Consider the following 27,343-nt stretch of genomic DNA (forward strand, 5'->3'; position numbering starts at 1 on the left):
GACAGGGACATTGGAGAAGGTGCAAAGTGATTCACTCAGATGATATCAGTACTGTGAAAAGATTGAACAGGCTTAGGTTCTTCTCTGTAGAAAATAGAAGAGAGAGGGCTGCCCTCATGGTGCTGTTTTAGATTACGAAAGGGTTCGATGAGGAAATGTAGAGAAAAGGTTGTCCTTATAGTGAGTCCAAAACTAAGGGACAGTGGAACGTGATAGTCTTTAATAAATCCAATCAGGAAATTTACCCAGAGAATGGTTAAAACATGGAACTCGCAAGGAACAGTGAAGTAAGTGGGCACAGATACATTTAAAGGAAGCTCAATAAATACATAGGGGAGAAAGAGGGACCGAAGAATCTTGATCTGGTTAGATGAAGAAGGCAAGAAGCTTGTGTGGACACTTGGGCCTCTTGGGTTGAGTGCAATTACAATGTAAATCTTTCTTTAATGACCGTCTGTCCCAGTGACACTTCAAATCCCATCCTGTCTTATCTGGATGATTAATGCTCAGGATAAAAATAGCCAGTACATCAGATCGCTCCAGGAAATAAGTAACCACATTTTAACCAAAATATTTCAGGATTCTTTGTTCATATTTCTAATTCTTTGAAGAATTTTCTAGAGTTTAATGACCTGCAGCCTCTGGAGCTAATCACCCACACTCATTGCCAGGTAGGAACGGCATTCCCTATTGATATAATTAGTAGCATTATGACAGGAGTGATGCTGATCTAGTGGCCCATTTAGCTCATGTGGCTAGACAGCTGCTTTGTGATGCAGAGTAAAGCCAACAGGCCAGGTTCAATTCCCGTACCAGCTGAGGTCATTCATGAAGGCCCTGCCTGAGGTGTGGTGATTATCACCAATCAGCTCTCCCCCTCAAAGGGGAAAGCAGCCCATGATCACCTGGGACTATGGTGACTTTATTCCCTTTTACTCTTAATACAGAGGCCTGTAAAAGCATGGGTTAAAATCCCACCCTCTCAGGCAACTGGTGAGATTTAAATTCAATTAGTTAATAAATTCAATTAAATAAAAGTTCTGGATTTGAAAGCTGGTTCCAGTAATCCTGACCAATAAGTAGGATTTCTCGGATGACAGGGCTTTGAGGAGCATTAGCTCGCTGAGGGGGCTTTTGACTACCTCCCTCGCAGGAAGTCCCAGGATCAACCATTCCCAGATTCAGCAATCCAGGACCTGAAAATGCTGGAAATGTTCAGCAGGTCCAGCAGCAGTATCTATTGTGAAGGAAGAGAGTGAATAATTGGAATTTTCCAGCTGTTCTCACCGGCAGGAATTTCCAGTCACGCAGGTGGTGAAACCCGCGGCGGAGGAAGCATAGAACGGGAAACCCGGTTGATAGCGGCAGAATCCATGTCACCTGCGTGCTGCAAAATACGTCGCGGAAAGTTCCATTTAGGTCAATGGCTTTTCAACAAAGCTAGGAAACGTTGGGAATGTAATATGTTTTAAGCAAGTGAAAGAGAGGAGGGTGAAAAAAGAACCAAAGGATGAAAGGGTGGAAGATGGGAGATATTAAATGACAATCCTGCTTCCATTCCATAATCCCCAATTTCTCTAACTTCGTCACACCTGTTCTGATGATGCAAACTTCTACCTTCAACCTTCTGATGTGTCTACCTTTTTTCTCAACCAAGGAATCCCCCCGTCATGGTGGACAGGACCCTCAACCATGTCTGACCCATTTCCCACACTTCTTCTCTCACCCCTTCCCCTACCTCACAGAACCATGATAGGGTTCCCTTGGTCCTCACCTTTCATCTCACCCGCCTCAGTATTTGGAGCATCATCTTCTGCCATCTCCACCATCTCCAGCATGATGCCACCGCCAAACATATTTTTGCCGCCTTGCAAAACACCTCCAATAAGTCCACAAGTATGATCCTGAGGCTGAGCTTCTAGTGACCTGTCATTTTAATTCTCCACCTTGTCTCACACTGAACCCTGTCTTGAGGCTATGACAGTATTTCAAAGAGACTTAATAGAACCTCGAGGAACAGTACCACATCTTTCTATTAGGCACTTGTAGCCTTTTGGACTCAACACTGAATTCAACAATTTCAGATTGCAATCTCTGCTCCTTTTGCGTTTCCTTTTCTTAATCTTTTTATCCTGCTTTTGCTTTCAGACGGTACCTTTTCTGGGCACATCTATACATTCTTTACTTGTATATTTTCACCTTCCCCATTACACTTGCTGAAAACTTCATACATTTTTAATTGAATTTCACACAATCACTAAAGCCTTCCATTACATTCTCCTGCACATATTTACCTAACTTTCTATTAAATGTATCTGTCCTCAACCATTCCATGTGATAATGTGGCGATGCCGGTGTTGGCCTGGGGTGGGCACAGTTAGAAGTCTTACAACACGGGGGCAGCAGGGTAGCATGGTGGTTAGCATAAATGCTTCACAGCTCCAGGGTCCCAGGTTCGATTCCCGGCTGGGTCACTGTCTGTGTGGAGTCTGCACGTCCTCCCCCTGTGTGCGTGGGTTTCCTCCGGGTGCTCCGGTTTCCTCCCACAGTCCAAAGATGTGCGGGTTAGGTGGATTGGCCATGCTAAATTGCCCGTAGTGTCCTAATAAAGTAAGGTTAAGGGGGGGTTGTTGGGTTACGGGTATAGGGTGGATATGTGGGTTTGAGTAGGGTGATCATGGCTCGGCACAACATTGAGGGCTGAAGGGCCTGTTCTGTGCTGTACTGTTCTATGTTCTATGTTCTAACACCAGGTTAAAGTCCAACAGGCTTGCTTGGAGTCACTAGCTTTCGGAACGTAGCTCCTTCATCAGGTGAATGAAGACGTAGGTTCCACAAACACATATAAAGACAAAGCCAATGATGCAAGATGGTACTTTGAATGTGAGTCTTTGTAGGTAATTAAGTCTTTACATGTCCAGATGGTGCAACTGGAGAGAGGGACAATCACAGGTTAAAGAGATGTGAATTGTCTCAAGCCAGGACAGTTGGTAGGATTTTGCAAGCCAAGGCCAGATGGTGGGGGGTTAAATGTAGTGAGACATGAATCCAAGGCCCCGATTGAGGCCATACTTGTCTTCACCTTTCACTCACCTGATGAAGGAGCTACGCTCCGAAAGCTTGTGATTCCATGTGATAGCAAGTTCCACATTCACACAAGTCACAAGACCTGATATGGGCCATGCAAAATCCACTCCTTCCCAATTCTCCAGCATCGAATGCTTTATCCACCTGTCTCAAGATTGGCCTCAGCCACCAGTTCAACAGCCCAGATGCTCTTTCATCTTCAAGCATTACACAACCTGGTTTTGTCTGAATCATGAGTTTTAACACAGGTAAGACACTTAAGTTGGCAATAACAGTCCAAGAGCTTGTGTGAGGGTGAATGAGGCAGGCAATGGGAGACATGGGGAAGAGAGGAGGCTACAGAAAGAGATATTTACCAAAAACGTGATACAGGAAAAATCTGAAACAAACAAAAGGTGCAGACAGTGCGGGAAGAAAAGTATCTGACAGCCATGCAGAGAAAAAAAGAGTGGAATGCAAAGAAAGAGAGGGGGCAACAGAAAATCTGGAGACTGGACAAGAAGCAGAGAAACAGTTACAATGTGCGAGGCTCAGTTACTTTTTGTCCTTGGTAACTAATTGGGAGATCAGCAAGTTAGATATAAAGAATACACGCTGCTTACTGGCAGTTTACTGGTGACGCTTCTATGTGGGGTACCACTCAGACCGTAGGTTTACATATACCCCTGGTCAATGTTGTTTATCCTGTATTTTCAGTGTTGGTTGAACTTTGAACATTTATTCGCTAGACCTTGCACAATTTGCATTCCTGAAATCGTGTGATGGAGCATGTGACACATCTCCATCCGTGCACAATGATGGCATAATTTCAACTGTCCTCCTTCATGCCGATTATCAACAAAGCACAGTAGCACTTTTCACATTCATAGCACCATAGCAACACCCATCATCAGTCAATCAAAACCATTCAATATTGCTTGCAATGAAGAACTCAGGTCTCCTGAAAACGTAAAACACCAGGGTAGTGGCAAAGTTCATAATGAAAGACAGCGGAACAAAGCGTCCATGCTGGATGGCACCTCAGTCTGTCACTCATCAAATTAACACTCCTCTCACAGACTTCCGAAACAAAATTGACACCACTCCAGAAGACCTGGAGCTGTTTTCCTCCACACATGGATAAGCTCTTCAACAGCAAGAACTAGGCCAATGTATGTTTTGTGTTTACAAATTAGAAAACAAATCCATATTCTCAAAATAATATTGCATGAAATCCATGATAATGTGGATTGTAACGTATTGGGTTCTCCCCGTCTTCAACAAACATTCAATTTCAAAATGGTTGCGATTTGAGGATATCATGCATGCTTTTGTTTTAAAAAAACTCAGAAGCAACTTACATTTCCAAAGTGCAGAATTTACTTAGCACAGCCACAGAACAATGCCAGCAATATTGAACAGAACCGCACTACCAAATGGAGTCATTGTGCAACCCAACCTCTATAGAATGTTTCAACTTGGTAACCAGACAAAATGTTACAACAGTCCAAACCTTCCATCATAAAACAAGATGACCTGAATGTGAATCTTCAATGCCAGTTGGAAGTACATAGAAATCATTCACTATCAAGGGCATTCCCATACTCTAAACTGGAAAATTCACCCTTTGAAGCTGAGACGCTTTTGAATGTCTCGACGAATTTCATAGAATTTACAGTGCAGAAGGAGGCCATTTGGCCCATCGAGTCTGCACCGGCTCCTGGAAAGAGCACCCTACCCAAGATTAACACCTCCACCCTATCCCCATAACCCAGTAACCCCACACAACACTAAGGGCAATTTTGGACACTAAGGGAAATTTCTCATGGCCAATCCACTTAACCTGCACATCTTTGGACTGTGGGAGGAAACCGGAGCACCCGGAGAAAACCCACGCATACACGGGGAGGATGTGCAGACTCCGCACAGACAGTGACCCAAGCCGGAATCGAACCTGGGACGCTGGAGCTGTCAAGTGATTGTGCTATCCACAATGCTACCGTGTTGCCCCTTGAAGATGTTCTTATATTTTAAAGTACACTTGAAGAGACTTTGCTATTTCTGCACCACGTCGTAGACAGCAAGCAATTCATAGCCACACTGAAGTCAGGCCCGTTACCACAAGAACACCCAAAGGGTCCTTTTGTGAAAAAAAGTGCCCACAAGACACTCCACTGTCCCTGGGTTCAACTCCTTGAGCTCCCCACCTGATAGCTCAGTGGGCTACCTCTATCAGTTGGACTACAGCGTTCAAGAAAGCAATTCACCACCACCTCAAGGGCAATTTGGAATTGACAGTGAAGGCTGACATGCCAGAATGTTCACATTCTATAAATCAGGCAAAAAAAAACTCACATTCATTTCTTGTTGAAAAAAAAATGGCAAAGAACTACATTCCATTTTTAAAAATGTAATGTTGCTTAATTCAAATTGTAAAGTAATTGACATTTTAGCACCAAATTCCCTCTTCGATTTACATGCCTTAGTTCAAAATATGATACGTTTTTTATAACCACTAAACTCCCACTTTGCTGTGTTTGTAAATGTCTTCATTCAAATTATTGGATCATTTAAAATGGCAACATCAATATGACTGGAGTATCCATAAAGCTGACTACAAAAGATGGGTGATATTGGTAGTTTGCTGGGGGTAAACTGCCACAACGAAAGGGTTTACTCTGCCTAACACGCACATCCCAATTATGCAGCCAATACTCAGGACCTGTTTTCACTTTGAAGTTCTGAAGCCACTAGCCCGAATTGAATTTTAAAAAAACCCTGCTGTCTAAACTACAGGGAACATGTCTGCCGAACAGATGGGGAGAGCCTGATGCAACTAGAATGTTACAACCGTGTTTTAATCCCGCTTTTCACTCAGCAGTCCTGATACTGAGATTGCTTCCTGAAACATAAATCAGCCTGCTGGATTATTTATACCTTTTAATTAGAAAAAGCAAAACAAATCTCAAAAACATGCGCTGCTAAAGTTCACACCGTGCCAGATGTTCATCGTCTGCACCAACAGTCAGTAGACACGAACAGAAAGCATTACGAGAGCTGTTCCTGGAACTGAGGCCCTAACCAAAAATACACAGAAACAAGACTTTTTCTTGTGAAGAAATGGTTGGAAAAGATAAATGGAATTTATCTCAACCATTTTGTCCAGTTTATGAAGCAAATTATGAATAAAACCATTAATCTGACATATGTGATATATAAAGACGAGATTAATACATGTAAAAAAGTGATAAATGTACAATATATAGATTCTTGATACACAATATATAAACTCTTAAGATATATATGCTAGTTATATAAAACTCGATATATGTAAATTCGAGATATGAACAACGACGTTAATATATAGAATAAACTCTTAAAATTTATACATATTTTAGAAAGACTGGATACAAATATTAACAGATACTAAATCGACCCCTATGTAGACAATATATAGTCAGAAACTCTTAAGATCTTCACATGTCTCGAGCAACATGTATACTAAGATAATATATAGACCATTGATATATATTATATAACCTCTTACGATCCAAATATATATTTGTATAGACTCCATATAAAAATATATGGAAATAGATCATCTGTGTCGATTCGAGATACGTAAATACATAAATACTTAATATATATGTTTATTTCAAGAACTGATGCATCTATGACTATAAACTCGTAGGTTAATATATATATAAAGAGTCTTGTGTTCAGGAATCAGTTTTACATGGTTAATGAATGATGTTACTGTTGCTGTGTAGTTGTGTGAAGCAGGGAGGTGGGGTAAAGGGGGCTGTGAGGGACTGGAGAGGGAGTTCAGGAGCACGGAGGCGGGTCCAACCCACCACATGGCACGCTGACAGGCATTGGTGGGAAGGTTACAGGACCGACGCGCGATCCATTGCTTCTCAGACAGTCGCCGGCTGCAGGGCTGAAGACCTTTATCCGCGAGCATCTTGAGCAATAGCAACCCGGCCACAGTCCCTGTGACTGCCCAGGAACAACAACCAGAGACAGGCGGACGAGGAAGTAGCCAGCCCTGGGACAGCGACCCGGCACACAGGGTAAGCAGCACACACGAGGAAAACGTGCAACAATAAGAAGTAAAAAAAAATAACAAGAGAAATCCAGCCGGGGGTTTGTCTGGGGTGCGATTCAATTGGGATTTGATTATTTCTGGTGCTTGGTTGGAAAGGCGCGCTTTTTCACGTACACGAGAGAGATTTTTTGTTGTTGCGTTCAACTTTTACTTCTGCGGTGGTCGTGGGGACTAGTAGTTCCCCTTCAAGTTTCCTTTTTGTTAATGGTAACCATGTGGAAATGGGGAGAAAATGTGTAGCTAATGGTCAGGGTCACAGACATGAGGCTGGCAAATGAACATTGCCATTGAAGTAAAGTCTGAAATCATCGCAGAGCCCTGTTGACCAGCTGTCATTGAAATTCTAACCAGGAACTTAACTCCACTGCTCTCTGACTGCCCCAATGTTTTGAGTGTGTGAGAGTGTAGTTACAAACTTCTTTCTGTACCTGTGCCTGTTTTTTTTTTTATCCCTCACCACCAGAGATATAATGCATTTTGCACATCCCTGCTTCCAAGCTGTGCAGTGAAATTCAGGCATAAAGTTGGGAAATCTGGAACATTTGGTATGCTGAAAGAGCCTGGACAAGCTATGCTCACACTTACTGCATTTGGCACAGGTTGCAGGATCACTGTGACGTCTCACGCTGTCCTTAAGCTGTATTTTTAGTGCCATCGCCATGTTAAGATTGTGTGTGTGAGTATGTGTGTGTGTGTATGTGTGTGTACCAGCAACAAAAGTGGAGTTTAATCCTGCCCATGCCAGTTTAGTCTGGTCATCTGCTCAATGTGGATGAAATCTTCTCCAAGCACTGTCACACGTGCATTGTGTGGCTTATTTATGACTGGTGTGACTCCCGCATCACATTTACAAGTTTTGAAGCTGTCGGCACAAGACACTTTTTATTTTCTGTTCATTTGAAAAGATTGCAGAATAGGAAGCCTGCTCTTGGCCAGCCTGTGAGTACACATGTAGGAGTGCCCATGCATGTCAACATAAGCAAATAGTATAACCCACTGTCCTGTGACCACAGATTTGTGTAAATGGATTTGTTAAGGGCAAATCTTGTTTACCTAACTTGTTAATATAGATACAGGTGGTCTTGCAAAGTGGACTAAGTAAGCAACCATGAAGATAGCAGCTCATCACCAAGTGTAGCATGAAACAGTGTGAGATTTGGAATTTGGTGAGTGAAGACATTTTAAAGATTAATTTTAAGAGTTAATCTCTTTCTAACATTTAACTACAATGTCCTATCAATGGAAATTTCTTTCAGTCTCAGTTAACGATAAATAAGCTACCTACTGGAGAGGTCGGTACAATTAGAATCATAGAATTTACAGTACAGAAGGAAGCCATTCGGCACATCGAGTCTGCACAGGCTCTTGGAAAGAGTACCCCACCCAGGCCCACATCTCCACCCTATCCCCATAACCCAGTAACCCCAACCAAAACTAAGTGCAATTTAGCTTGGCCAATCCATCCAACCTGCACATCTTTGGACTGTGGGAGGAAACCGGAGCACCCGGAGGAAGCCCACGCACACACGGGGAGAACGTGCAGACTCTGCACAGACAGTGACCCAAGCTGGGAATCGAACCTGGGACCCTGGAGCGGTGAAGCAATTGTGCTAACCAGTGTGCTACCGTGCAGTGGCTGACATTTAAGGGGATACTTCATAACTCTCAGCAAATATATATTCCATTGAGAAAGAAAGACTCCAAGAGAAAGGTGGGGTTCACTATCCATGCCTGGCGTAAGAAGTTAAGAATCAAGATGAAAAAGAAACATACAATACGGCGAAAATTAGTGGTAGGTCAGAAAATTCAGCAGATTTTAGAAGTCAGCAAAGAATTAAAAAAATAATAAGGGAGAAATTAGAGTACGGGAGAAAGCCAGCCAGAAATATAGAAACAGATAGTAAGATTTTCTACAAGAATTAAAGAGGGAAAAGGGTAACTAAAGTGACTGTTGGTCCCTTAGAGGATGAGACTGGGGGAATAATAATGGGAAATAAGGAAATTGCAGAAGTGTTGAACAGATATTTTGTATCAGGCTTCATTGTAGATTACAAAAGAAATCCCAGAAATGTTTGATAATCAGTAGGTAAAACGGTGAGAGGAACTTAAAACTATCACAATCACTAAGGGAAAAAATACTGGGAAAACTAGTAGAACTAAAGGTTGACAAGTTCCCAATACCTGATGGCTCGCATCCCAGGGTCTTAAAATAAGTGGCTGCAGTTGTAATTGATTGTGATCTTCCAAAATTCCCTAGATTCTGGACAGTTCGCAATGGGCTGGAAAATTGCAAATATAATCCCCTATTAAAGAAAGGTGGGAGACCAAATGCAGGAATCTGTCAGCCTGTTAGCCTAACGTTTGTCAAAAGGAAAATGGTAAAATCCATTATTGAGAATGTAATCGCAGGACATTCAGAAAACTATAATACAATTAGGCAGAGTCAACATGGTTTTGTGAAAGAGAAATTGTGTTTGACTAATTTATTAGGGTTTTATGAGGAAGTAACTAGGGGGGGGGGGGGGTGGATGTGATGTACTTTGGATTTCCAAAAGTCATTTGACAAGGTGCCACATCAAAGGTTGCGACACAAGATAAGAGCTCATGAATTCTTTTGGCAGAGGGAGGAGGTGGTTGACATATTATCATGGATAGAGGATTGGTTCATAACTGGAAACAGAAGGTTGGAATAAAAAGGTCATTTTCAGATGGCAAGTTGTGTTGAGTGGAGTGCCACAGGGAAATGGTGCCTCAAATATTTACATCCTATCTCAATAACTTGGATGAAGGGACTGAATGTAGGGTAGCTACATTTGCTGATGACAAACGGGTAGGTGGGAAAGTAAGTTGTGAGGAGGACATGCTCAGTGGGCTAGACAGCTGGTTTGTGATGGAGAACAAGGCCAGCAGCGCGGGTTCAATTCCCATACCAGCTTACCCGAACAGGTGCCGGAATGTGACAAGAAAAGATTATTATTATTACTCCATAAAGGGCCAACAAAGGGATTTAGACGGGTGATGTTAGGAGGAAAAAACTTGGTAATGTAGTATAATGTGGTAAAATGTGAACTTTAGTGGGAAGAATAATAAGACATGTATATTATTTAAATAGAGAGACTACAGCACTCTATGGTACAGAGGGAAAGGAAAGGATATAATCGCATGAGAGGCAGTTCGTAGATGGTTCGCTAGGCTAATTCCTGGGATGAAGCGGTTGTCTTTTGAGGAAAGATTGAGAAGGTTATGCCTATACGGGCAGCCGGTAGCATTGTGGATAGCACAATTGCTTCACAGCTCCAGGGTCCCAGGTTCGATTCCGGCTTGGGTCACTGTCTGAGCGGAGTCTGCACATCCTCCCCGAGTGTGCGTGGGTTTCCTCTAGGTGCTCCGGTTTCCTCCCTCAGTCTAAAGATGTGCAGGTTAGGTGGATTGGCCATGATAAATTGTCCTTAGTGTCCAAAATTGCCATTAATGTTGTGTGGGGTTACTGGGTTATGGGGATAGGGTGAAGGTGTTGACCTTGGGTAGGGTGCTTTTTCCAGGAGCTGGTGCAGACTTGATGGGCCGAATGGCCTCCTTCTGCACTGTAAATTCTATGATAATCTATGATATCCATTCGAATTTAGAAGAATGAGAGGTGATCTTATTGAAACATATAAGATCTCAAGGGGACTTGATAGGGTACATACCTGAAGGATGTTTCCTTTTGGGAGGGAGTTTAGAACAAGGAAATCCAGTTTAACAATTAGGGCTCTTCCATTTCAGGCAGAGACCAGGATAAATTTTGCTTCTCTAAGTGTTGTTAGTCTGTGGAATTCTCTGCCCCAGTGGAGGCTGGGTCATTGATTGTATTCAAGGCTGAGTTAAATAGATAGGGCGGCACGGTAGCACAGTGGGTAGCATTGTTGCTTCACAGCCTCAGGGTCCCAGGTTCGATTCCCGGCTTGTGTCTCTGTCTGTGCGGTGTCTGCACGTTCTCCCTGTGTCTGTGTGGGTTTCCTCCAGGTGCTCCGGTTTCCTCCCACAAGTTCCAAAAGACATACTTGTTAGGTCAATTGGACATTCTGAATTCTCCATCTGTGTACCCAAACAGGTGCCGGAATGTGGTGAGGAGGGGCTCTTCACAGTAACTTCATTGCAGTGTTAATATAAACCTACATATGACAACAAAAGATTATTATCATTTGATCAATAAAGAAATCCAGAGTTTGGGGGGCAGAGAGGAAGTGGAGTTGAGGCTTCAATTGGGTCAGTCATGATCCTTTGAATGGTGGAGCAGGCTTAAGGGGCTGAATGGCCTACTCCTGCTCCTAATTCTTATGTTCTTGTGTGTTCTTCTCTCAGTATTTACCACAGTCTGGTCCTCTGGAACCGTAGGGTTGCTTTCTGCTCTGGGTAATTCTGTATTTGTCCAGCAACCTATCAATCTCTTGATCTGTCTGTTTATAGTGGGTCATTTCACTAAATCTCTCCACCCCACTATCACACTCTCCTCCTTTCAATCAATCTTACAAACCTACCTCATTAACCATGTTTTTGGTCATAACAAAGAACAAAACAAAGAACAAAGAAAAGTACAGCACAGGAACCGGCCCTTCGGCCCTCCAAGCCTGTGCCGACCATGCTGCCCGACTAAACTACAATCTTCTACTCTTCCTGGGTCCGTATTCCTCTATTCCCTCTATAAAAAGGGCAGCACGGTAGCATGGTGGTCAGCATAAATGCTTCACAGCTCCAGGGTCCCAGGTTCGCTTCCCGGATTGGTCACTGTCTGTGCGGAGTCTGCACGTCCTCCCCGTGTGTGCGTGGGTTTCCTCCGGGTGCTCCGGTTTCCTCCCACAGTCCAAAGATGTGTGGGTTAGGTGGATTGGCCATGCTAAATTGCCCATAGTGTCCTAAAAAGTAAGGTTATGGGAGGGGGGGAGGGAGGGGGGAGGAGGGGGGGGAGGAGAGGGGGAGGAGGGGAGAGGAGGGGGGGGAGGAGGGGAGAGGAGGAGGGGGGGGGGGGGGGAGAGGAGGGGGGAGGGGAGAGGAGGGAGGGGGAGGGGTGGGGGAGGGAGGGGGAAGGGAGGGAGGGGGGAGGGTGGGGGGGGAGGGAGGGGAGGGGGGAGGGAGGGTGAGGGGGGGGAGGGGGGAGGGAGGGTGAGGGGGGGGGAGGGAGGGAGGGGGGAGGGGGAGGGAGGGGAGGGGGGGTTTGTTGGTTTATGGGTATAGGGTGGATACGTGGGTTTGAGTAGGGTGATCATTGCTCGGCACAACATCGAGGGCCGAAGGGCCTGTTCTGTGCTGTACTGTTCTATGTTCTATTCCCATCCTATTCATGTATTTATCAAGATGCCCCTTAAATGTCACTATCGTCCCTGCTTCCACCACCTCCTCCGGCAGCGAGTTCCAGGCAGCCACTACCCTCTGTGTAAAAAAACTTGCCTCGTACATCTACTCTAAACCTTGCCCCTCGCACCGTAAACCTATGCCCCCTAGTAATTGACCCCTCTACCGTGGAGAAAAGCCTCTGACGATCCACTCTGTCTATGCCCCTCATAATTTTGTAGACCTCTATCATGTCGCCCCTCAACCTCCGTCGTTCCAGTGAGAACAAACCGAGTTTATTCAACTGCTCCTCATAGCTAATGCCCTCCATACCAGTCAACATCCTGGTAAATCTCTTTTGCACCCTCTCTAAAGCCTCCACATCCTTCTGGTAGTGTGGCGACCAGAATTGAACACTATACTCCAAGTGTGGCCTAACTAAGGTTCTATACAGCTGCAACATGACTTGCCAATTCTTACACTCAATGCCCCGGCCAATGAAGGCAAGCATGCCGTATGCCTTCTTGACTACCTTCTCCACCTGTGTTGCCCCTTTCAGTGACCTGTGGACCTGTACATCTAGATCTCTCTGACTTTCAAAACTCTTTAGAGTTCTACCATTCACTGTATATTCCTTACCTGCATTAGACCTTCCAAAATGCATGACCTCACATTTGTCCGGATGTCATCTGGTCTAATATCTCATTATTTGTCTCGGTGTCAAATCTTTGCTTTACAACAGCCCTGTGAAGCACCTTGGCGTGTTTTATTATGTTAACGGTGCTAAATAAATACAAGTTGTTGTTGTTTTATGCTCTGGATGCATAAAATTGTACGTTTGTGTTACTGAAACTCCTGACACCGACTGAATTCAACCCACGCAAGGCTGTTGAGCAACTCACTTCGATTTTCAACCTGGAGAGGATACAGAGGCCTCATCAAATGGAGAGACTGGAGAAGCTGGGATTGTTCTCCTTACAGCAGAGAAATTTAAGAGGGGATTTTAGAAAGATGTTCATAATTTGAAAGGGTTTCCTAGGCAAACGGCTGGGAAGAGATGAGGGCAATATTTGTTCTGCAGTGTGAAGCCACTTGAATTTTAACTTCATCTAAAAGAGGCTCGGATAGATACCTGAAATGGAAAGTTTTGCAGTATTATAGTGAAGGAGCAGGACCCCAAAGATGTGCAGGTTAGGTGGATTGGCCATGTTCAAATTGCCCCTTAGTGTCAAAAGATAGATTATGGGAATGCATTGCTTTAAAACATACCCAGTTTACCCAGTATGAAGTAAGGCCTGATGAAGCCTGTAGGGGCGGCAACAGGAATGCAGTAATAATCTTCCCAGTAACCATTAATTAAGAGGCTGCTGCGGGGCCCAAGGTCCAGTTAAGGGTGGTGGGCTGGTGCTTGGCATTGCAGCCCAGTCAGAGGGCTGGGGTTCAGTCGCATTGGCTACACCAGCAAGAGAGATGACTGCTGCTAAGGCTGCAAGGAGCGCACAAGAGAGCTTCCATTGTGAGGCTGCCTCAAAGGGGAGGTAAGAAACTTGATGCTGTGCTGGGGCTAAGCAGGCTGACCCCGGTGATTGGAGGGGGGGGTAGCCCCTCAAATGCTGACACGGAGCTGGAGACTCATCTTCACACCATGGAGTCTATGGAAACCAAGGTGACCCCTGCAAAACTTCTAGGAGGATGCCTCCATGAAAATAACAGCCTCTAATACGACAGCGGGCAGGTTGGTGGGGGGGGAGCTTTTAAACACTTCAATGGCCACCTGTCTCCATTCAGCACATGCCGCTGGGCTTTTTTCGTTTCTGCCACTGGGGAAATAGCCAAGGGGCTGGACTGCGCTGCGCAGCCCTCGGCATTTTCGCAGCAGCCAACCACCCAGGGCCTTTTAAAATCCTAGCCTCTGCTTCATTGAGTGTGGTTTAGTTACTGTGCCTTTCTTTTCTTGCGCCTTGGCATTGCCGTCTCTCTGCACTATCAGGAACATTGTCTCTCTCTCTGTCTGCCTCGCTGATTTTCAGACTCTACGCCACCTTTCATCACACTCTATTCTTGGGTCTGCCAATAAAAGCAAAAAATGCTGGCAATGCGCAGCAGGTCTGACAGCATGTGGGGAGATAGAAAGAGTCAACCTTTCAGGCCGATCATCTTTCAACAGAGCAGTTTCTAAAAAGTGATTGAACTGAACTGTTAACTCTGTTCCTCTCTCCAGAGATTCTGCTAGACTTACTGAATATTTCCAGAATTTTCTGCATCCTCGGTATTTTGTTTCACTCTTCCAACTCTGTTCCACTCGACTCAAACCCTCCAGTTAAACTGTCACCAGGGATAAAGTCTTCACTGCATACTGGAACTCTCAAACTCCTGAACGTCCTCCCGATACCTTCCATCTGCATCTGCCGCTCACCATTTTCAAAGAAGGCTTTCTCTACATGTAGCTGTGCAGAAGTGTCTTCGTCAACCTACCCACCGTAGCACAGCGATTAGCACTGTTTCTTCACAGCGCCAGGGTCCCAGGTTCGATTCCCGGCTTGGGTCACTGTCTGTGCGGAGTCTGCACGTTCTCCCCGCGTCTGCGTGTGTTTGCTCTGGTTTCCTCCCACAAGCCCTGATAGACGTGATGTTAGGTAAATTGGACATTCGGAATTCTCCCTCTGTGTACCCGAACAGGCGCCGGAATGTGGCGACTAGGGGCTTTTCACAGTAACTTCATTAAAGTGTTAACGTAAGCCTACTTGTGACAATAATAAAGATTATTATAATTTCCTTTCTACCGCTCCTCCTGTATAATCCCAAGTCTTGGGCACTGTGAGGTATTTGAATACACTATAGGTGCTATACACATGTACGTTTTTGTTGAATTTTCATGGTGCCTGATACATTCTGTTTCATCAGATCAGAAAACGAATTAACATTCAGATTTCAATGCACTTGCTCTTTATTGGATGGTTCAGTTACTTTCTCTTTCCAGCCCCAAGCACTTTATAAAAAATAATGGCTGTAGAACAAAGCATTTGGAAATCCCTGAAGAATACGTAGTTAATAGTGATGAGCAGTGGCCACAATGCAGTTCCCCGTGGAATGCACTTAAATATTATAGCTACAGTTGAATTTGACATTTTACATATAAGGAGTAACGTAATCGAGTATTGTTGATTAACAATGCATGTGTGCGTTTAAGAAGTACAACTTATACTTTCTAAAAAACGGACGAAAAGGGACATGATAGCCTAGAGAATGTACATGTGATAAAAAAAGAGAGAAATTGTTTGTCTGGTATAGAGTGAGGCTGCTTTGGTTAGCTTAGTGGCACAACAGTTTTATTAACGTTTAATATAATTTTAGAGCAAATCTTCAGCATGTTTATTTGCAAGGGTAGATTATGCAGGGCTTCCTGCTCTTAATGAGTTAGAAACATCTTTCTATATGCTGCGAAAAGCTCAACACAGCCTGGAAAGCAATGGAAGCATTAAAAATAAACAAAATTCCAAATACTTGAATGTGTCTACAAATTGTCACTTTTCTGATGGTAAACATTGCTGGTGGCTCTGTCTGATTATTCCACACAAAAAAATCCACCATCCATCTGGATCACGTGCAGCCTTGCCTGCTGAGCGTGGACTGATAGACTAGAGTGAGGAGAAGGTTATAAGTATGCGGAACCATACCATTTTATTTATTTTCTCTTTTAGTATGTTTGAGTGTCTCTGATATCTGCTTGTCCTGTGTAGGGGTATGTGCTTTGTTCAGCATCATTTAGTTGATCTGTGTTGGCTTCCTGAGGTCTGTTGTGTTGAATATATAATTAACTTTGCTTCGTAATTCAAGCTTCATTCATATTTTTATGTAAACTGGAACTGCTTGCTATTTGTCCAAGTCTTAACGTTTCGAAGGATGTACCTTCAGATGCAACTTTTATGGTAAGTCTAACAGGATGTATGCTAGGACCCCAACTGTTCACATTATATATTAATAATTTGGACGATGGAACTAAATCTATTATCTCAAAATCTGCAGGTGCTACAAAATTGGGGGAGAGGGTGAGCTGGGGGGTGGATGCAGAGATGCTTCAGCGGGATTTGGACAGGCTGAGTGAGTGGGCACATGCATGGCAGATGCAGTATAATGTGGATAAATGTGAGGTTATCCGCTTCGGTAGCAAAAAATAAGGAGACAGATTATTATTTGAATGGGTGTAAATTGAGAGAGGTGGATACTCAGCGAGACCTTGGTGTCATCGTGTATCAGTTGCTGAAAACAAGCGCGCAGGTACAGCAGGCAGTAAAGAAGGCAAATGGTATGTTGGCCTTCATAGCGAGAGGATTTGAGCACAGGAATGGGATGTTTTATTGCAATTGTATCGGGCATTGGTGAGACCACACTTGGAGTATTGTGTGTAGTTTTGGTGTCCTTATCTGAGGAAGGATGTTCTTGCTATGGAGGGATGCAGCGTCGGTTTACCAGGCTGATTCCTGGGATGGCACGACTGTCATATGAGAAGGGACTAAGTCAGTTAGGATTATATTCATTTGAGTTTAGAAGAGTGAGAGGATCTCATAGAAACTTATAAAATTCCAACAGGATTAGACAGGGTAGATTCAGAAAGAATGTTCCCGATGGTGGGGGGAGTCCAGAACAAGGGGTCATAGTTTGAGAATAAGGGGTAAACCTTTTAGAACTGGGCAGCACGGTAGCATTGTGGATAGCACAATTGCTTCACAGCTCCAGGGTCCCAGGTTCGATTCCCGGCTTGGGTCACTGTCTGTGCGGAGTCTGCACATTCTCCCCGTGTGCGTGTGCATTTCCTCCGGGTGCTCCGGTTTCCTCCCACAGTCCAAAGATGTGCAGATTAGGTGGATTGGCCATGCTAAATTGCCCATAGTGTCCAAAATTGCCCTTAGTGTTGGGTGGGGTTACTGGGTTATGGGGATAGGGTGGAGGTGTGAACCTTGGGTCGGGTGCTCTTTCCAAGAGCTGGTACAGACTCGATGGGCCGAATGGCCTCCTGCACTGTAAATTCTATGATTCTATGATAACTGAGGTGAGGAGAAATTTCTTCACCCAGAGAGTGATGAATGTGTGGAATTCACTACCACAGGAAGTAGTTGAGACCAAAATGTTGTGTAATTTCAAGAAGGAATTAGATATAGCTCTTGGGGCTAAGGGAATCAAGGGTTATGGAGGGGGAAAGCTGGATCAGGGTGTTGAACCTGATGATCAGCCATGATCATAATGAATGGCAGAGCAGGCCTTCTCCTGCTTCTATTTTGTATGTAAATGTATTTCACATGAAGTTTTTAATTTACTCACATCCATCCTAATACATTACTTCCCATCCTCAGCTAACTATTGGCTGCAATAGAGTTTCAGCTTTGTTAGCAAACCTCTCATCCTATGGCATTCCTGGTGAAGCAGGTCATATCGCTAGCCAGCCATAACTCCCCCAGCCTCCGAACTGGAAGAGTAGTAAGTTCATATCTTCAACTTAGTCGCAACAAAATCAGGAAATTAGCAACTATCATTACCAACATTACCATTCTGATACTATTGGTTCTTTTAAATGCTTCATAGTGAAAAAACACATACAGAAGGCAGGATAGAGTAGTTTGATGGAATATCAGTGATGCTCTTTTGTGCATTGCTTTCCCAGCCTCTGGAATCTTTTCCTCGGAAGTGTTACCATCCGAAACATAATACGCGTTTTATTGTAGCATTTGACAAACATATTGCCTGTTTTCTTGGAGGGGGGATCATAGGACAATTTAATTAGTGAGAAATAATAGTTGTGCTCCAAATCAACAGCAAATACCAATTAATCGAGAGTCACGAACTGCAGCCCTTCCACTCCGTATCATTTAGGCTTGGCTTATATACCCAGCTACCCCTTCCTCATCACCAGAGGTGAGAGGAGCTACATCTCTCTCTGCCCCTAGCCCAGCCCCATGGGACCAATACAACCAGTAGATAGTGTTAGTTATGACACAAGGGGCTAGGCTTTAAGCCCCCTTCCTATGTATTTTGGGAAGGGGTGAGCATGTCAAAAAGGGAGGCATATCCCCAACCTGGCTCCCATAAAACAGTAGGCGGATAGACTCCAAAATCGACAGGCCACCCACCATTCTTAAAAATATAACCAGAAGGCAATTGAACATGTCAACAAGCCAATTGAACTGAACAATATGCTGTCCACGCCGTGATAAGGTTGCCGTGTGATGGTAGACGGGAGTCAGAACCCCCCCCCCAAGATATTACGACTCCCTTTGTTCCTCCCAAACTGCTCTTCAAAACCTTACACCCCACACACCTGGCCCCCTTTCCTAGGCTCCCTGGTCCATCTGTCCAAAATCCTAGACCCATCTGGGCCTGGATGCCATAACTGTGTTCAGCTTGGGGGTCTCCTTGCAATCCGAGCGATGCCAGAATGGAGGGGTGGTTGCTGCTGAGACTGCTAGAGCTGGCAGCTATTCAGATTAGCCAGAGACTCTCGCGAGCTGGATTGTCTCCAGTTGAGGTGCGGAGGTCCGACCTCCACCTTCTTAAGGCCGCCCGAAGTGCATTTTGCCTGTGGGACAGCCTTGTTTAATGTTGGTCGGCGTGGCACCAATTTTCCTTCTGTGGGGGTTGGGGGAAGGTGGGGGATGGCTAGGCAGCATGCCCTCCAGCCACCTTCCCACCCTAAAATTCAGCCCAAGGTGTAAAACTGTCATAACGTGCTTCCTGTGTCTAAAAATCTATTTCACCCCTGTACATTTGCCTTGAATGATTACCCATTCCTGTGACACATGGCGAAGTGCACTTTACTGTGACGACCAGGCCATTGTGATTAGCAAGTATTGCTTCATTCAAACTACTTTGCAAACTTCTTTACATAAACAACTTTAAATATTTGGTTTTAAATGGTGTCAGTGTGTAAATACAACAAATTGCTTTGCTGTTTGACTCTCAATGCTGTAGTACCAGGACTGGAGTACCTAATCTACGCATAGGAAAGTTGACAGGATTGGGCACAACGCTTGTTCATGTTTCCCTCTATCATGCTCTCATTTAAAGTTTAAAAAAAAATATTTAATGGGCTGTGAGCATTGCTGGATAGGCCAGCATTTGTTCCCCCCTCTAATTGCTCTTGAGAAGGTGTTTTCTTGAACCACTTCAGCCCATCTGTTATAGGCATACCCGCAGTACTGTGGAATTCCAGGATTTTGAGCCAGGCCAGTTAACAGGGAGTACTATTGGCTGGGATATTCCACCCAACCCAGTGGTTTCACCGCATAGTGAGTTAGTTTAAAACACACCCTACTTAAGATACCATGGGTGCGATTTAATGGAAATGAAACAGAGTCCCGCATCGGGCTCGTTTAGCCGGAAGTTTCCTGGCGCTGGCAGTGCTGAGAATGACCCCATTATTATATGGGACTCTGCTTCATTTCAGTGAGGAATGCCCCGGCGAGGCCACATCAGTCCCATTTCCTGCTCTAACGAGCTCCTGTGCAGGAAGAGATTGGGACACCATTTTTAGATGGCACCCCAATCTCTGGCAGTACCAGGGTGGTACACAGGTGGCACTGCCAGGGTGCCATGCTGGAAGTGACATGGTGCCTGGGTGGCATCAGAATACCACTCTGCCCAGAGCACGGCCACCTAGGGCCTGGGAGACCGCCCAAGTACCAATACACCTGGTCCACATTGGTGGAGACCAGTGCTAAACAGAGCTTGCTGGGGTTCTATGATGCACAGGCATTAGAGCGCCTCTTGGGTAACTCCGGCATGAACACATTCATGTGAGCCTCACTGCACACTGGAAATGCAAATTTGGATCCCACTCATTGTGGGCAGGATCCCGATCGCGGTGCCTTGCGAGATCCCGTTAGACCTCATGAGGCTTGACTGGGCCGTTAAAGCTTGCAAGGGGCCCCTCACGAGATTTAATGGCTTCGTCACGTCCTAAGTTGGGTTCAATGAGGCCGGTAGATGACGGCCCATATGTGGCTTGATACCTTCCAATATTCACAGAGACAAAGGGGGGAAGGTTTCCCCAGCCCCTTGGATATGGATTGAGGTGGGAATATTTTTTTAAAGTACACTGGGACAGGCTCCCCAATGTTTTCCCACCGCCTGCTGATTTTCCAGGGGTGGGCCATGGTGATGGGAAAACTAATTAAACCATTAAAACACTAATGATCTGTTTCTAGGACAATGACAAAGACCCCTGCAATGTCTGCTGCTCGTGTTCTTGTAGGAGGCAAGAGCACAGCAGGCAGCTAACGCATCATGAAATGGGGAGGTAGTGGTGTAGTGGTATTTTCCCTTATAGTCCAGAGATCCAGGTTAATGCTCTGGGTAACTGGGTCCGAATCCCACCAGGAAATATGGCGAAATTTGAATTGCATAAAAACCTGGAACTAAAAAGTCTAATGATGACCATGAAACCATTGTGGTTTGTTGTAAAAAAAAAACCATCTGGTTCACTAATGTACTTCAGGAAAGGAAATCTGCCTCCTTTACCCAATCTGACCTACATGTGACTCCAGATCCAAAGCAATGTGGGTAACACTTAAATGCCCTCAGTCGTTCAGTTCAATTAGGGATGGACAATAAATGGTGGTCAGTGATGCGCAATCCCATGGATGAATGAAAAAATCTGCAGATAATCTAACTAAGAATCTTGGTTTTATTCTGTGCATCTGTGGGCAAATACTCTCAAGTGAAAGCATTTCCCTACTAGACAGAAACACCTTGTGTTCTGGATATTAGGATTAGTTCCAGCATCAATAGCACACTTCCATCTTCTGTCTGTCTTCATTCACCTCAGCAACGCTGCCAACCATCCTTCCCTTCACGCACTCTGATTGGCCCTCCCGCTTCTGCTACTTGCCCACCATCCCTGATTGGTCAGCACGCCCAGAGGTGGTTTCTGAATTGACTGCCTCAGGGAATGTTCCACCCGTTTTCCTGTCATTCCTCCGGATTCCCATCCCAGCGGAAAAATGTCAGCACAGAACGTCAGAGCCAAGGATTGCCTCTCAATAACATGACATGACATGGAGCTTACAGTGCAGAAGGAGGCCATTCGGCCCATCAGGTCTGCACCGACCCACATTAAGCCCTCACTTCCACCCCATCCCCGCAACCCAATAACCCCTCCCAACCTTTCTGGACACTACGGGCAATTCAGCGTGGCCAATCCACCTAACCTGCACGTCTTTGAACTGTGGGAGGAAACCGGAGCAAACCCACGCAAACACGGGGAGAACGTGCAAACTCTGCGCAGACAGTGACCCAGTGGGGAATCGAACCTGGGACCCTGGTGCTGTGAAGCCACAGTGCTATCCACTTGAGCTGCCGTGCTCTTGTCCATGAGATCTTGTCCAAGGTTTTTGTAGCAGTGAACTTACAGTCTCGACTGTGAGGCACAAAGCGGCGAGTCTGAGGCAAAAATTCCGGCCAAGCAGGAGGAAGGGAAAACTGGACTGGTGGGCATGAGGGTAAATCCTAGCAGCCAGCTGTTGAGCATTGTTGGCAGAGATTAGGCAGGCGTCTGTTATCCTAGCTGGGAAAGCATTTTAGAAATGAAAACGCAAGAAGGAAAGCAAACAAATCCCCTCCTTCTCAAAAGGTGAACCCTGTATATGTGCAAATCCCTCTTGATACTAGTGCAGTTCACAAACGTAGAGTAACAAACATTCTAATAATTTGCTTAAATATCAATAATGTTGTTACGAAATTGAGTTGAACATTCGCCCAATTAATCAGAAGATTCCTCCTGTTTAGGATCTCAGGCACAGCCATTACATTGGAAGAGAAGCAAATGAGCAGATTATTGCTGCGTCGCATCCGCTTATGGATTGACCCAGTTTCCCAGGCACACAGACGTGAGAACTCAGCACTGTGACATGTCTGACGCTGTATTTGATGCCGAGACAATTTGAGGGGGCGTGAGGAGCTGGCACTGGCTGGGTTGAGGATGCAATGGAGCAAATGGAACAAGGAGGGAATGGGCATAAATTAAGTTCTCGTTTAAAGAAGAAAAGAATGACGCAATTCGGTACATCGTGTGTTAGGCAGAATTGCCCGGTTTTTCAGGTTTTGGAATAATGCACTGTATTACCTATGTGGGATGGTCTGTATTCTGAAGAAACATTGGGGCATAGTATAGAGCAACCTGGTAACTGAATTTACCACTCAGAGATTGTATGGTGTATTCCTGTACCTCTTTCTGTTACAGTGAAAGCACGTGAAAGATGTTTATTAGCAATTAGATGAAAATTGGCCCTTTTACGCTGTGGTGTATGTAGGATTCCTCCCCTGTGCCCCCAATCCTATCTCTCCTTTAATACAACAAGGATCAGCAGGGACATTCCAGAAACCAGGAATCTGGTCTGTAATTATTTTGTGGTTTGGCGCATGCTCTTTTTACCTCTTATGCATGGCTTTGCTTTGCCTCTCCTCCCTTGTGCTACCAGCCTGCACTATCAAGCTGATCTACAGATGATGAACCTTTAATGGTGAAAAGAATGTAACTTTTAGAAGGCCACGAAGAAATCCATACCGAGTCGTTCGAAGAAACTTAGTTTATTTACAATAACTATTATACGCGTCACACGGCAGATCCCAACTGGGTCTGCCTTGCCAGTACCTAACTGGCCAACTTTATATACCAGCCAGTTTAGAGGTGCCCACCCCATTAATGGGGAGCTCATATTCTGCAAGGTACGTGGGGCAGTTAATTGTTCCCACCCCGTAAGGTACGTGCGTGTTACCACATAACTTTGAGGACATCACAGACCAATTTTAATATAGTGGCAACTACCTACGTTTTGTGTAACATAATTCAGAGTAGGCTACTTGAACATAAAGTACAATTCTAATGTACCAGTGTTTGATCACAATTGTACAGTTCAAGTCTTATTCAAAATATAGATATTTAAATGGTTGACTTAGTCAAATGTAGGGCAGGATGCTCTGGTCTTGTCCGTGGTGGAGAAGTTACGAGTGAGAATGGAAAGTTTGACATTCCCGTCAAAACTCCACTCACTTTCAGTGGCACCGGAAAATCCCAGCCACAAACGAGGACGGAAGATTTTGGCTGCATTCTTTTTAAAAACTCTTTCGGCCCCCTCACAGGGCTGGGTGTGTGGAATAATCTGGTTGGATAGTTTTGATTCACGAGAATCCTTTTATTAATATTACGTCCAATTAAGTAGTGGAGCGCACTGGAGTGTGTACACTGCCAACTGATTGCCCTTGTGGGAGTCACTGTTAAGACTAGAGTTTATTGCCCACCCCCATTGTTCTTTAAGGACTTGATAGGCCATTTTAAAGCACAATTAAAATTCAGCCATGTTATGTGGGGCTGGAGTCACAGAGGACAGACTGAGTAAAGGCAGTAAGTTAGTGCACCAACAACAATCTGGCACTGCCAAGATGCTAAGCTGGCATTTGTTGCATGTGCGCCATTGGGCCGGGCTACCTGGCTTGGGTGTTGTGGGGATTTCCCATCGGGCGTTCGGGTACTATTTTGTGGGCCTTGGAAATCAGGACGCCATTTAAAAATGGCGCCCTGATCTCTCGGTACACTGGGAAGTTCCGGCGAGCGGAGCACCCCTCTGTACAAAACGGGGCTACGTGCGGTCTCGGCCGCGCGTTCCCCGTTCAGGCCCCCTTATACAATGTGAGTCGCGTTGAATAGCCATGTGTTTCTCAGCACTGCGGGCACCGGGAAACACACTGCTGAACGTGCTTACTCGCAGACTTTGGCCTGGATTCTCACTGGCGGGGATTTCCCGACGGCGTGGGGCTGTCCACAATGGGAAACCCCATTGGCCAGCTGGCGAGATGGAGAATCCCGCTGCCGGAGGAGGCAGCGGGACGGAGAATCCCGCTCTTTGTTCTCTCACGGGAGAATCGCGTCCTATGACCCGTTTAGTGTTGGGGTAATGGTATGGCCGCATCACTAGCACTAATAGGACATTTAACACATTTGACTAAGCATAAAGATTAAGAACCTTTGTAAAAGGTTTGTTTTGGGAAACCTACCATTTTCTCCAATTAGACAACATTTTGAAAGGACATTTCAACACGGGCTACATCAAAGAATTTTTTTTCCATTCGTGGGCCAGCATTTATTGCCCATCCCTAATTGCCTTTGAGAAGGCATTTAAGACTCAACCACATTGCTGTGGGTCTGGAGACACAGGCAAGGACGGCAGATTTCCGTCCCTAAAGGACATTACATAGAACATAGAACAGTACAGCACAGAACAGGCCCTTTGGCCCTCGATGTTGTGCCGAGCCATGATCACCCTACTCAAACCCACGTATCCACCCTATACCCGTAACCCAACAACCCCCCCCCACCCAACCTTACTTTTATTAGGACACTACGGGCAATTTATCATGGCCAATCCACCTAACCCGCACATCTTTGGACTGTGGGAGGAAACCGGAGCACCCGGAGGAAACCCACGCACACAGGGGGAGGACGTGCAGACTCTGCACAGACAGTGACCCAGCCGGGAATCGAACCTGGGACCCTGGAGCTGTGAAGCATTTATGCTAACCACCATGCTACCCTGCTGCCCCTATTAGTGAACCAGATGTTTTTTTCTGACAATGGTTTCATGGTCATCATCATTAGACTTTCAATTCCAGATTTTTAGTGAATTAAAATTTCACTTTCTGCAGTGGCGGGATTTGAACCTGGGTCCCCAGAGCATTACTCGGGGCCTCTGCTTTACTAGCCCAGTGACAGTGCCACTATGCCACCACCTCCCCACCTGCTTGAAAACTCTCCAGTGCTGTAACTTTAAGATGTATTTGCTGGTATTTTTGGACAACTCTATTTCAAGTTTGTAATTTTCCTGTGGCTATTGTCACATAATTCCTTGCAGATTTACTATAAAAGGAGAACGCGTGCATTTTGAAAACCAAACACAGGTCCTGTGTTTCTGGGTATGGAAACGTATGAATAGTGCCTACTATTCAAAAGCTACGGAACTCAAAGAGGCTATTTGATAGTGTTGCTCCATTTTAAATACATTCATTGTTTTTACTGGAGCCTTAAAATCATTAGTAATCATTCCAACCTTCCAACCTGATCTGTTCAGTGCTGTGAATGACATACTTGCGGGGTGCCCAAGACTTTTTTTTTTCAAAAGCAGCAATCTGTGTGTGTGAGTCAACTTTTACCCATGCTGTGCAAGAAAAAAGAATCATCTTCACACTGAGTCAGTGCACAGATCATGCAGTTAGTCAACAGACTGTTACCAACATGGAGATTCTTCATGTTTCAGAAAAGAATTCTCATTTTCATTCTCCCACTGTGTCCGAACAATATCCACCTTGGAGTCCAAACAGGTAAATTGTTCTCGTCCCCTGTTAATCACATTTCTGAACCAGTCTTTGCCAGAGCCTCCGGAGTATTCCATAGGGCCATATCCTTAGATATATTATTATTAAATCTATGCTTATGGTCCGAACATACTTGTGACATTTCCTTATATGGTTGCTGTCTCTGCACTCCAGAATTTTCTTCCAAAATCTCTTTACTCCCCCCTCCTTCAAGAGCCTCTTTCAAACTAACCACTTTGGCTGTGTGATTGATCACCTTCCTCAAGCTCAGTCCTACTTCCCCCTCGGTATCCATCACTCCTGCTGTAAGGCACCCTGGGACGCCTTGTATTGTGTTAAGGCGCTGTTTAACTGTCGAGCCGTTTTTGTTGGCTGGCTGAGGTTGAAGGACGAGCCTTGTGGGAAGTTGGTGGTACATTTTAGAAGTAAACAAAATTGAATATGTGACACATGCCAATGTGTGTATGCGGTGGCTGGGAACTGGCAGTGCAAGGCAAGTGTTACCGGCAATTAGAAGGGACAAAAAACTTTTATAATGGCTGTTTGAGCCACCCAAGTGCAGAAGCAGCAATCGCTGGTGGTGCATGGACATTATAAAGAGGCTTCGGTCCGATGTGCAGCTTAGTGAGAGTAGAATTTGAATTGTCTAATATTTCAATTACCCAACAGTCTACCCAAATGATAATGGAGTACTGGTAAGGGAGACTGTGGGGTGAAGGACGAGGGAGAGAAGGAGCTGTGGCCAATCCTGCAACGTTTACAAACTATTCCCACCAAACTATGGATTTATCCTATTAACCGTGCTCCTTCTGATCTTGGGCAATTAGCATTGCCACAGAAACTCTTTACTTTATTATAAGTTGGAATTATTCTCAACTAGGAAGGAATACAGGACAAGGAATTACCCATACAAGTTTAATAGCAGCTGCACAATCATAACAGCATGCATCATATCTTCAGCCTTATGTACTTTAAAAATGTGTCCCAATTTTCCACATGTCAACTGAATTGACCGGGTAGATAGAGAGCAACTATTTCCACAGATAGAACATAGAACAGTACAGCACAGAACAGGCCCTTCAGCCCTCGATGTTGTGCCGAACAATGATCACCCTACTTAAATCCACGTAACCCGTATACCCATAACCCAACAATCCCCCCATTAACCTTACACTATGGGCAATTTAGCATGGCCAATCCACCTAACCCGCACATCTTTGGACTGTGGGAGGAAACCGGAGCACCCGGAGGAAACCCACGCACACACGGGGAGGACGTGCAGACTCCACACAGATAGTGACCCAGCCGAGAATTGAACCTGGGACCCTGGAGCTGTGAAGCATTGATGCTAACCACCATGCTACCGTGAGGCCCCAAATGGAGGAGTCTATTATATTTATCAAATTAGTGCTCAGCCATTCAAGGTAAAATAACAGGAAGCACCTCTGCATACAAATACTAGTGGAAATCTGGAATTCTCTTCCTTAGAAAGATGTTGAGACG

At 45.0% G+C, this 27,343-nt stretch overlaps 1 protein-coding gene across 3 annotated transcripts in view; it reads left to right on the forward strand.

The window, feature by feature from the left end:
* Positions 1-647: 647 nt before the first annotated feature.
* The window catches only part of LOC119973863 (sodium-coupled neutral amino acid transporter 3-like), a 133,218-nt gene continuing 106,522 nt past the window's right edge, over positions 648-27,343 (forward strand). Inside the window, exon 1 of one of the 3 annotated variants that reach the window (XM_038812355.1) lies at positions 648-671. Coding sequence is in view for 1 of the 3 variants with exons in the window: in XM_038812353.1 (XP_038668281.1) it covers positions 22,460-22,535 (76 nt within the window). In the remaining 2 variants the exon portion in view is untranslated. Of the gene's footprint in view, positions 672-6,951; positions 7,140-22,416; positions 22,536-27,343 lie in introns of those variants that run through there. The other 2 variants (XM_038812354.1, XM_038812353.1) reach the window with 2 other exon arrangements.

Source organism: Scyliorhinus canicula, chromosome 11 (genome assembly GCF_902713615.1).
Source record: "Scyliorhinus canicula chromosome 11, sScyCan1.1, whole genome shotgun sequence".
Lineage (NCBI taxonomy): Eukaryota > Metazoa > Chordata > Chondrichthyes > Carcharhiniformes > Scyliorhinidae > Scyliorhinus > Scyliorhinus canicula.